This window comes from Pseudophryne corroboree, chromosome 7, assembly GCF_028390025.1.
Source record: "Pseudophryne corroboree isolate aPseCor3 chromosome 7, aPseCor3.hap2, whole genome shotgun sequence".
Lineage (NCBI taxonomy): Eukaryota > Metazoa > Chordata > Amphibia > Anura > Myobatrachidae > Pseudophryne > Pseudophryne corroboree.
The window spans coordinates 245972425-245984068 of NC_086450.1; the positions used below are offsets into that span (position 1 = coordinate 245972425).

The window sequence follows — 11644 nt, forward strand, 5'->3', positions numbered from 1 at the left end:
GAAATCCTTGAAACCGCTAACGGACGAATTACGAAAGCGTCAGCTACGTTATCGTTGGGGTTCTCTTTTAACCTTCAAGCCTGTTCCTCCGGAAAATGGTACACCCTGTCTTCCCACGCAGACCTCTCCCCGTTCTGCTCTTCACTGGGTCAACCTCCGTTGGTCATTCCGGATTGGGAGTTTCCCCTCCCTGATGTTCCTCTCCCTAAACGAGCTCCTAGTTCACAGCCATGGCACGAGGTTCGGGGCGCCAAGAAAAGAGCCCAGTCGACTGCTTCTCCCTCCAAGACTGACTTGCTGTGAAGGACCCTTCTGTATGGCTTTGTTGTCCCTGCTTGTTTTTCATTTCTAGGGATTCATGCTGCTAACGCAGTGTTGGAGGGTATTTTTTCCTTTTCATATGTCGTGTGTTAAATTCCTAGCTGTTAACAGATGTTTTTGCTAATTGTTTAATTTGTTTGCTTATGCTGGCCGGTGGGTGGTGAGGGTTGTGGATTTTCTGCTGCCCTTGTCACCCACCAGCTATTCCTCTTATTGCAGGATTTTTCTTTTCTTTTTGTGTCCGTTCCAGACATGTTTTTTCACCATGGTTCCTGCTGAGGTTCACTCCCGCTTCCCCCCGATTAAACCCGCCTTTGGCTATATGCCGGTAGAGAGGCTGACTGTGTTACAGTTCAGTCTCTCTCCTGTGGGTCTTTTGCTGATGTTATTACATTGTTCTTGTATATCTTTCATCTTTGTCTCTTTTTCCATGCTTGCTCTTCCTTCTCCCCCTCTTCTTTCCCTCCACTTTCAGATTTATGGGAATTCACTCTATTTCACCCCACCATGAGTTCTCCGGGGAAGATTAAAGTGCTGTCCCTCAACGCACGCGGTCTCAACACGCCAGAGAAGAAATCTAGCCTTCTACGTCTATTGAGATCTGAAAGAGCGGATGTTGCATTAGTGCAGGAGACCCATTTTAAGATTGGAATTTGTAACCCTTCTCTTACAAGTCGCTACTTCCCCACAGCATACTACTGCAACACCCCAGGTAGCAAATCCAAGGGAGTGGCTATTGTCTTCTCCAGGGATCTTCATCCGACGAGGTGTCAGTGACAGCAGTGGATTGTGAGGAGACAAGCGCACGCTTAGAGGACCCCTCGGACGTAGGCGAGCGACGGTCAGACTTTTTAGTAGTCAGGGACTGGTTCAACTTCTTTATTTGAGCAGATAAATCGTCCGCCCATGGCGAGTTAGCTGCAGGGACCACAAACGGTTGTACCGGCATTGGGGGTCCCATAGGGGGTGTTAGTTTATGAACTAGCGTATGCAGAAGCGTGGAAAAAGCGGCCCACGGCGGGTCAGTATTTGCCCCCGTTGCCACCGTCCCACTGGGGGGCAAGGAGCCCCCAGAACCAGAGACCAAAGCTGCTATATTCTCCTCATAGGTATCTGCGGCTTCAGCAACACCGGCAGTGTGTTCAGCCCCAGAACCGTTACCCTCAGAAGCAGACATGATATAACTTGCAGTATCAGGTAACACAGTACAATTTGTCAGCAGCACAATACCTCTAGCCCAAACCCCTGCGCAGTGTAGTCAGCACCAGCAGAGATAAAGGAGAGATATGGTGACTAAATCACACAGAAAAATACGTAATACAGTATATCTTTGTGAAAATCCTATATTAGATAAAACCTGACGCACCAAGCCCCCTCAGGTTATAGAATATAGCGATAGCAGGTTGAGTGATAGACACGAAATGGACACCACTCAGCTATCAAATGCACACACAAATAGTCACAGTCTTGTACAATGTAGAGGTTATTATTAACAATAACACTGCACTGGACTAGCTTACACAGCTATATAACAATAGATATAACTGTACACAGTAAGAACTGGATGTATATCACAGGGTAATTGTACTAGGAAACCCTGACTAAGTGCACTCTTTCTTAACTAACACTGACTAAAAAAAAGGCAGGTAGAATACTTAAGTGTCTTGTAAAGTCACAGCACTGACAACCAGGCGGCTTTACATAGGATTTGCCCAAACATTCCCAGGAACAGAGCTGAGGGATAATGGCACCGCAGACACTGCCAGGGAGTGAGGGAGAGACAGATATGCAGCTCCAGGGCGGGAACATTTGCAGAAAATGGCGCCCTGGGGGAGGGGCTTCAGGTCCAAGCTCAATCCCCCTGCTGGCAAAACCACCGGGTACTGCGGGCTCTAATAAAACGGTTTATAGAGAAAACCTGACCTGTCCCATGCCCTGGTGATCTAGTGGGATCGCCTGTATAGCCACAGCGTCCACCGCCAGCGCGTGCGGCCTGCCTCCCATTGACCGTGCCGGATCGCGATAAAGACCGGGGTCCCGCAAGCGGGACCCACTTACCACCTCCCGAAGCGCAGCCACGCGATCCCGGAGAGCCCCCGTCGTGTGTGCCTGACAAGAAGAAAACCGGAGCCTCCTGCTGTAGTTACCTGGAAACCAGGGCTCGGGAGTGTACAGCGCCGCTGGGGAGAGCTGGAGCTGCAGCAGTGAATGTCCACTGACATGTAACACTGCTGCTGCCCTTGAAGTCTTCACTTTTTTCCTCAGAAAAAAAAAGCTCTTCTTAGGGCTGCCTGGAGCAGCCCCTCTGTTAAGTGCCTGCTACTGCAGCACCAACTACAAAACTGAGGTGGCGCTATGCATTCTGGGAACAGTCAAAGCTTTGAGCCTGTTGGTGCCTCGGATCAAGATCCTACTCTACACCCCATTGTCCATTCCTTGTGGAGGCCAGTGTACCCCGCAGCAGAAACAAAGGCAGTCCCTCATCTCAGGTCTTCTACTTAAGATCCATGCCCTCGAAACCTCTCACAAGGTATCATTGTCGGATGAGACCCTTGTGGAATTGTCGGAAGCCCACTCACAGCTGAACAAACTCCTCTCTGATAATATAATCCATTCCATCCGTAAATGTAAACGGAAATATTATCAATGGGGCAATAAACCTGGCCGAGTCCTGGCTCAAGCGCTACCTGCCCAACACTCGGCTTCGTTTATTAGTTCAGTGAAGGTCGACAGAGGAATCCCCAAATTTAAATCACCTGAGATTGGGACTTGCTTTGCATGATTTTATGCCTTGCTATACAACCAAGAGAATGCTCCCTCAGATGCAGATCCCCCACCTTTCACTCCAAAAAATAAGGGGCTATCTGAAGTTCATAGACTATCCCGTTCTCCCGCACTCGAAGCTCGGTTTGCTAGAAGCCCCTTTCACTGCCCAAAAACTAGATCAGGCCATCTCCTCTATGCAGTCAGGAAAAAGCCCTGACCTTGACGGATTCACTATTGCATACTACAAAGTGTTTAAGGATAGGTTGATCCCCCTACTCCTTCGAGCATTTAACTCAATTGCATCTGGTTCTCATTTCTCCCGTGACTCTCTGGAGGCCCATGTTTCGGTGATACCGAAGCAGGGCAAAGACCCTTCGGTCTGCTCCAGCTACAGACCCATTTCCCTCCTACATGTGGATCTCAAACCCTGGCCCTCATTCCGAGTTGTTCGCCCGCTAGCTGCTTTTAGTAGCATTGCACGCGATAAGCCGCCGCATACTGGGAGTGAATCTTAGCTTATCAAAATTGCGAACGAAAGATTCGCAATATTGCGAAAAGACTTCTCTGTGCAGTTTCTGAGTAGCTCGAGACTTACTCTTCCAGTGCGATCAGTTCAGTGCTTGTTGTTCCTGGTTTGACGTCACAAACACACCCAGCGTTCGCCCAGACACTCCTCCGTTTATCCAGCCACTCCCGCGTTTTTCCCAGAAACGGCAGCATTTTTTCACACACTCCCATAAAACGGCCAGTTTCCGCCCAGAAACACCCACTTCCTGTCAATCACATTACGATCACCAGAACGAAGAAAAAACCTCGTAATGCCGTGAGTAAAATACCAATCTTCATAGCAAATTTACTTGGCGCAGTCGCAGTGCGAACATTGCGCATGCGCAATTAGCGGAAAATCGCTGCGATGCGAAGAAAATTGCCGAGCGAACAACTTGGAATGACCACCTCTATGCGAAGATTTTGGCAAATAGATTAGGTGCGCTGGTCCCTCTCTTAGTTCACAACGACCAGGTAGGTTTTGTTGTTGGTCGAGAGGCTAAAGACAACACAACCAAAATCCTTAACCTCATCCATTTAGCATCCCACAGTTCTACCCCTACTATGTTACTCTCTACCGTAGCCGAAAAGGCATTTGATAGGGTCAGTTGGAAATTTATGAAATCAATTTTGGAGCATATAGGCTTAGGTCCCAATGCACTTACTTGGATACTGTCCCTTTATGACTCCAACGGCAAAGGTGCGCGTAAATGGCACCTTATCTGACCCATTCACCATAAGCAACAGCACTAGGCAAGGCTGCCCATTATCTCCATTGATCTTTGTGCTATGTATTGACGCGCTGGCTAAAGCTATACGAGCTGGTATCCGGACTCCAGGTCGATAACAAAAAGGTCGACACACCTTAGGTCGACGCCAATTGGTCGACACACCTTAGGTCGACATGGGCAAAAGGTCGACATGAGTTTTTCACAATTTTTTTCTTTTTTGGAACCTTTTACTTAACGTTCCACGTGGACTATGATTGGAACGGTAATCTGTGCCGAGCAGAGCGGAGCGAAGGCACCATCCCTGAAGCATGGAGAGTGAAGCGAACCATGCGAGGGGACGCGGTGCACTAATTGAGGTTCCCGGTCACTCTACGAAGAAAACGACACAAAAAACTCATTAAAACTCATGTCGACCTTTTTCCATGTCGACCTTTTGTCCATGTCGACCTAAGGTGTGTCGACCATTTGGCGTCGACATAAGGTGTGTCGACCTTTTTGTTGTCGACCTGGAGTCCCAGACCCATACGAGCTAACCACGCCATCAGGGGTTTTACCGTGGGAGACAGTGAGTATAAGTTAGCCCTATTTGCCGACGACCTCTTAGCCATAGTATCCCATCCTACTGACTCCCTACCGCACCTAATGAAGGAACTTGACCTCTTTGGACAGCTTTCTAATTTCAAAATTAATTATTCTAAATCCAGTGCTCTTAATATTTCCACCCCTGCAGAATCCGTTACGGACCTTAAACATTCTTTCCCTTTCTTATGGCAATCTTCTCACGTAACTTATCTCGTTGTTAAGCTGTCCGCTAATGAGTCCCAGTTGTTCCTGTTGAATTATTTACCTCTTCTCCAAACGATTCGGAATGACTACTCTAGATGGAATATGAAATATCTATCTTGGTTTGGGAGGGTAAATATAGTTAAGATGAATACCCTCCCTAAATTATTGTATGTAATGCAGGCCCTCCCGATCCGCATCCCGGAGTCCTGGTTCCGATCAATTTCACTTTTGATCCAGCATTTTGTTTGGCAGAGGAGGAGACCTAGGCTTAAACGTTCCCAGTTGACTAAATCAATTGAGAATGGCGGCCTCCAACTTCCTGATATAAAATATTATTACCATGCAATTCTTTTGAGTAGAATTAGACTGGACAAGAAACCGCGAACTTAAACAATGGGTGGAGCTGGAGGGCCTGTACGTGCAGCAATTCCCGGAGATATTCCCCTGGCTTCCCTCCTCCCCAAAGTTGCCCCTCCCCCATCCTACTATAACACCCATGCTAGCCGCCTGGAAATCACTACGGGAACTTTCTTATATCGCTTCCAAATTTGCCCCCTAGACCTCCTCCTTTTTGGCCAACCCTGATTTTGCTCCTGGTGTCAACCCCGCCCACTTCTCACGTTGGGCTGTAACAGGACTGTTCAGGGTCGGTCAGATGGTATCACTGACTGGAGTCAAACAATTCTCAGATTTGAGGGAGAAGTGGGACATCCCCCAGCAGGACTTTTGGAAATTCCTACAAATACGACACTTCTTGGTGATTGGCTCTAGACTTCGGAGCGCCGCTAGAGAATTGACTCTATTTGAGAAACTCTGTGTTGCTATCCTTGACCCGACCCACGCCATTTCCACACTGTACAAAATTGTTTGCCATTCCCAACCTATCGTTACGCCATCCTTTGCTGTGGCTTGGGAGAGGGACTTGGGCATTTTCTTGTCGCCTAGGGACTGGGAAAAAAATTTCTTGAAAACCCACACGAGCTCTGTTTGTGTCCATGTCAGGGAGACTCATTATAAAGTTGTGACACGGTGGTACAGACATCCCTCTCTCCTCCATGCTATGTATCCCTCCTCGTCAGCCCACTGCTGGCGCTGCTCTTCCCCATCTGGCACCCTCCTACATATTTGGTGGACATGTCCCGTGATCCAACCCTTTTGGCGGGAGGTTATGCACATCTCCCAGGTTATTCTTAAGACTCAAATCCCTCAGGATACAGCATTCTGGCTTATTAATCACTCCAATATTCCAGTGTCCCAACACAAAGATTCCTTGCTGCGACATTTAAGTAACGCAGCGCGTGCTGTAATCCCGGCCATGTGGAGGTCCCACCTCCCTCCCACAAGTCGTACATGGTTCACTAAACTAGATTACTCCATGAGAATGGAGGACCAGGCAAATCTCATGAATTTAATTCCACATGGTCCCCCTGTCTAGAATACAAGGCTTCCCAGGCCTACATAGCCACTCCCTTGGATAGTAGTTAGTATCCCTATGTCTCTGTTTCACATAGCTTGCTAAGTGGTACCTCTCACTTCTCTTCCCCCCCCCCCCCCCCCCCCTTCTTCTTCTTTTTCTCCTTTTTTTCCTTCCTACTGCTTCTAGCTTCTGTCCCTGATGCCTACCGGCTTTCCTGTCTTGCTTTTCTTTTAGTCTTTACGTTTCTCATGTTTGAAAACACCCTTTATTGCTGATGTGCATTGCAGCCCCTACGCAGGCATAGCAAGATTCCCCTGCGATATTCATCAGAGTATCTCTTGCTCCTTGGATGTTACACTCTACCTGCCTTCCCACTTGGTATATATTGCCTTTGATGGTTTCACTCTTTTTTGCTGGTTTGCTATCTCTTTATCAGGCATTTGTACAATCAGATTTGTGTGTAGTAGCTTTACTCGTATAGGTGTTTCTATATTTGTAATTGTATTTGTGTCTTTCTCTCTTTGTTCATGTCTTTTAAAATCCTTAATAAAAACTGATTACCGTATTTGCCGGCGTATAAGACGACTGGGCGTATAAGACGACCCCCAACATTTCCACTCAAAACATAGAGTTTGTTATATACTCGCCGTATAAGACTACCCCCTTCCACACACCAAATAAAACGTAAAAGAACATCAGATTTGTGACATACTGTATATTATGACCTGATAAGAGATTTGGATAGGGAGTATTTATCAAGGTATGCATAAGAAGGGGGGAGGGGACGAGGAGAAAGTTGTAAAATGTATAAAAGTATACCCCTGTGTGCATTTAGTGTTACCGGTTTCACATGAGTGCCATTAGTATTAGTGCCATTACAGTACCTGTCATTGTCACCATTGTACGGCCACAACGCGACTGCAGCGCCTCCGGCCAGTCCCTGCATCTCCCTGTAATTGGCACTAGTGACCCGCCGCGGCCGCACTGGATATCGCGCGATACTGGATGGTGAGTAGAATGAGGTGGGCGGGCATCGGGAGGCCACTATGGGCACCGGGCGAGTATCGGAAGGCCACTATGGTAGCTATGTCTATCCCAACTGAAGTGCACCTGGTGTATAAGACGACCCCCCCACTTGGAGGCATGTTTTTCAGGGCAAAAAAGTAGTCTTATACGCCAGCAAATACTGTATATAATATTGGGGCATCGATGATCACCTGAGCTAATAGGAAATGTAGTTACAATACCGACGGACAGGATCCCAGCGGTCAAAATACCGACACTGGAATCCCGACCGGCATAATGCCAGCATCAAAATCCCAACGGAGAATGGGATCCCAGGGACCGCTGGGGAGGGTTAGGCACCCACAAAGGAGGGTTAGGGTAGTGGGCGGGAAGGGCTAGGGTACTTTCTGGGGGCCTGTTGGGATTCTGATTTATATATATCATGTATGTAATTAGGATAGTGCTGAAGGTGCATGTGCACTTTCTCTGTGGGCGCAAACGACCGCATTCTCCCTCGATCCCTTTTGTGTGTGTCTGTCCTTCTCCGTGTCCAGCCCATGGCATTTAGCTTTCTTCACGCCTTATACTTGCACTTGCAGGGGAGTGCAGTGTGAGGCGGTGCAGCATGTCCAGATCCCAGTCTGGCGGGTGGTGGGCTCTGGCGCTTGGCAGTCTGTCGTAGGCTACCTCTATGTATGTATGTATATATATGTGTGTATATATATATATATATATATATATATATATATACACACACACACACACACACACACACACACACACACACACACACACACGTTCCATGGGAGGACCTAACTGTGGACATCCAGTTTTGTGTTCCAGTGTGAGATGCACAGTTCAAGCGCATCAGCTGCAGATGATATTCATGTGGTACCCTGAGGTTACAGGCAGAGCAGTGCAACTACACTTGACCAATTACATGACTTATGTGTTCAACGGTGTAATTGTAGTATGTAGTGTGGTATGTTTTTTTGTTGCGCTTGGACCTTTGAGACCTTTGAGACCTTGGGCGGGATGGAATGAACTCTGAGACCGGCAGCTGTGCGGGATGCCGGACAAACTTGGACGTTTTTTTAAAGGGGCAATCATGTACAAGGCATGGTTTAGCCTTGTACATGATTGCCACTTTAAAAAAAATTCCGAGTTCGGCCTGCTTCCCATACAGCTGCCGAACTCGGAGTTCATTACATCCTGGCCTTTATGTTAATACCGTAGAAACTATATTACTTTTGGGGAGGCCATGCGCTCCAACTTGGACCACATGTAGTTTGGAGCCTTTACTCCCATACAGCATTCTATATGTGACTATTTATTTCAAAGGGATTAAGCCTAATCCATGTGGAATAAGAAATATACTGTAACTTTTTATTTTTCAACAAATATGTCCAACCCTGCAGAATTGTTTTTCTTTCTGTTTTACTTAGTGCAACCAACAATTTATTACCCTTTTTAGTTATACGTTGAGGTTCACTTAATAGCCCTAGAATATCCCGTTCAGGCTGAAAGGAATATAATCAAATATTGTTATGCATATTGTGCCTGATTCTGAGTCGCACGCTATGTTGATGTCTAATGTAGTTGTGCAATTTTTTATGTGAATGCGTCAAAGTCACACCGCACATGCCTTCCAATTGTGTTTGTACAGAGTTGCAGTTGTGATTTTAGACGCACGCACAGAGAAATATATTGAAAATGTTCCTGGGTGGTAACTAGGAGATGGCTATTCAGAGGCATGGATATGGTCCATTTTGTGAGAGTTACAAGGGCATCCTAGATTCTAATAATAGGTAAAACAAACATAAGGTATATTGCTATTAAGGTATGATGTATAGAGAGCTGTGTTATTGAGATGATCCAGTATAAAGTATAATTCCTGTAAGATGTAACATTGCTAAGATTTTCTCTTGCAGGGCTGTGTGGTGAAGATGAAGAAGTGGATATCGGAACACATCAATGTAATTGGTGCAGCAGGTGTTGGTCTGGGGATCTCGCAGGTAATATCTGCTCTGCAAGTTTTAAAAATTGAAGTTGGGCCTTAGTATGATTTATTTGGTAATTCTATTTAAATACGTATTAGTCATTACTAGATTGTTTGCACTTGGCTGAATCATTTCATCGGTTTTACAGTGATTACATGTGTTGCATCTTGCTGATTTTTGTTCTTGCAATAACCGCATGAGCATTTGATACAGCAGCAATGGAATATGGGGCAATTTCCAAACCACAAGAATGTGCAAATATTTGTGTTGAGAATTAGGCTTCATTTAGCTTCCTACCTCTGGATGGAGTCGATTCAGTACTAAAATCACTCAGTCTTTCATGTGTATAAACCGGGGTTGTGCATGATAGAAGATAGTGATATAGGGGGACATTTACTAAGCAGTGATTAGAGCAGAGAAGTGAGCCAATGGAGAAGTTGCCCATGGTAACCAATCAGCACTGAAGTAACATCTATAATTTGCATACTATAAAATTATACAGAGCTACTGATTGGTTGATGGGGCAACTTCTCCACTGGCTCACTTCTCCGCTCTTATCACTGCTTAGTAAATGTACCTCTTAGTGTGTGCATTGTGGCTCAATGCATGTTGATTAACTAGTGGCTGTTCTGTCTTGTCCCCAGATACTTGGCATTCTGTTCTCATGTTTACTTGCAAAGATCCTACAAAAGAAGTATGTGTCTATGTGACAGGAATAGAAGAACACCAAGTCCTTAATATCACTTATTTGGTGTACAGTAGCTTCTGTCAGTTGTGTATATATTGCATTACCTCATGCTTACTCACTGGTTAGATGTTTGCTTCAAAATAAAATATTTTTCACTGTTTGATATATAGTTCACTTATTGGGTTACAAGGAAATTATTCTGTAGAGAATCCTTTTAAAGAAAACCAACAACTGTGGTCCCTCCTTATCTAATTAAGGGCTCACACTCCAATGTATGGTCACTCGTCCTGCAACTCAGTGTGATTCAATTGGTAAGGCAGCCAGTAAGATTCTGTATTCTATACAATATAATGTGGAAAGCCAGCACTCATGCTCAATCATGGGTACTTGCGTCGGTGCCCTCCTAAATTACCGTTCCTAGCAGGAAACAGAATCCTTAAAAAGAAAATGTTATGGACGGTACTCAAGATGACTTGTAACGAATCACACTGGACCCCAAAAGTCCCATATGAGTGTCCATATGAGATATCCTATATAATAAAGGCTAAGATTCTAAGATTGCTCCTCACCTCTGTTATGTGCGCCAGAAGCCACTAGAGGCCACTACACAGACCAAATGACTCTTAGGTGAAAGTTATACTGCAGGGAGATGTTACAGTCTCCTATATATATTAATAATACTGACATGACTGTTTCACACTTGCTGAATACAGAGAGAGGGGTCTGGGGAGAGAGAGGGGGGTGGGGTAGGGGCAGATAGACTGGAGGGTTGGAGAGTGGGGTATAAGCAGATAGATACTGGGGGGGGTATAGAGGGCCTGAGGGTTGGGGCAGATAGGGACTGAGGAGAGAGTGGAGTGGTAGAGGCAGATAGAGACAGTGAAGAGAGAGATGCAGATTTTTTTAATACAGTCACATCTGTGGTGGTGGTGCCAGCGCCGGCCACTGGGGGACACAGACATACACACACCCCATATGTACACTGCACCCCCCATCATATACTGCCCTTATATACACACTGCTCTCCCATTCCCCTCCATATAGTGCTCCCTGTATACAGACAAGGTACTTGCAATTGTGCGCACCCTCCGAGGTATTAATGGGCCCGTCTACAGTTCATTGAGGGTCTTCAAAACCAGTTCTAAAAATGTTCTCAAATGTCCAGTCCTTAGTAATGTAAGTGCTTCCAAATATAAATATCCTTTCCCTTATACTTGTGTGGGCTCTCTGTGGCTTCGGTATATTATTTTATCTCTTTATCTTCACACTCATCAGATTTAGTGGGGTGTCCGTAGCGCCTACCCAAGTTTGCATTAGTGATCAGTTACCTCCCAGGTTTAGGTCACTGGTTCAGCACTGGATATGCATCACACGACTTTCCTCG

The 11644-nt window shown here is 46.0% G+C and overlaps 1 protein-coding gene across 3 annotated transcripts in view; it reads left to right on the top strand.

The window, feature by feature from the left end:
* The window catches only part of LOC134943561 (CD63 antigen-like), a 260601-nt gene extending 250181 nt beyond the window's left edge, over positions 1-10420 (top strand). For all 3 annotated transcript variants that reach the window (XM_063932333.1, XM_063932335.1, XM_063932334.1), the window contains 2 exons: positions 9504-9587; positions 10217-10420. In XM_063932333.1, the coding sequence (XP_063788403.1) occupies positions 9504-9587; positions 10217-10282 (150 nt within the window). In that variant the 3' untranslated portion in view covers positions 10283-10420. The remainder of the gene's footprint in view (positions 1-9503; positions 9588-10216) is intronic.
* The last annotated feature ends 1224 nt before the right edge of the window (positions 10421-11644 follow it).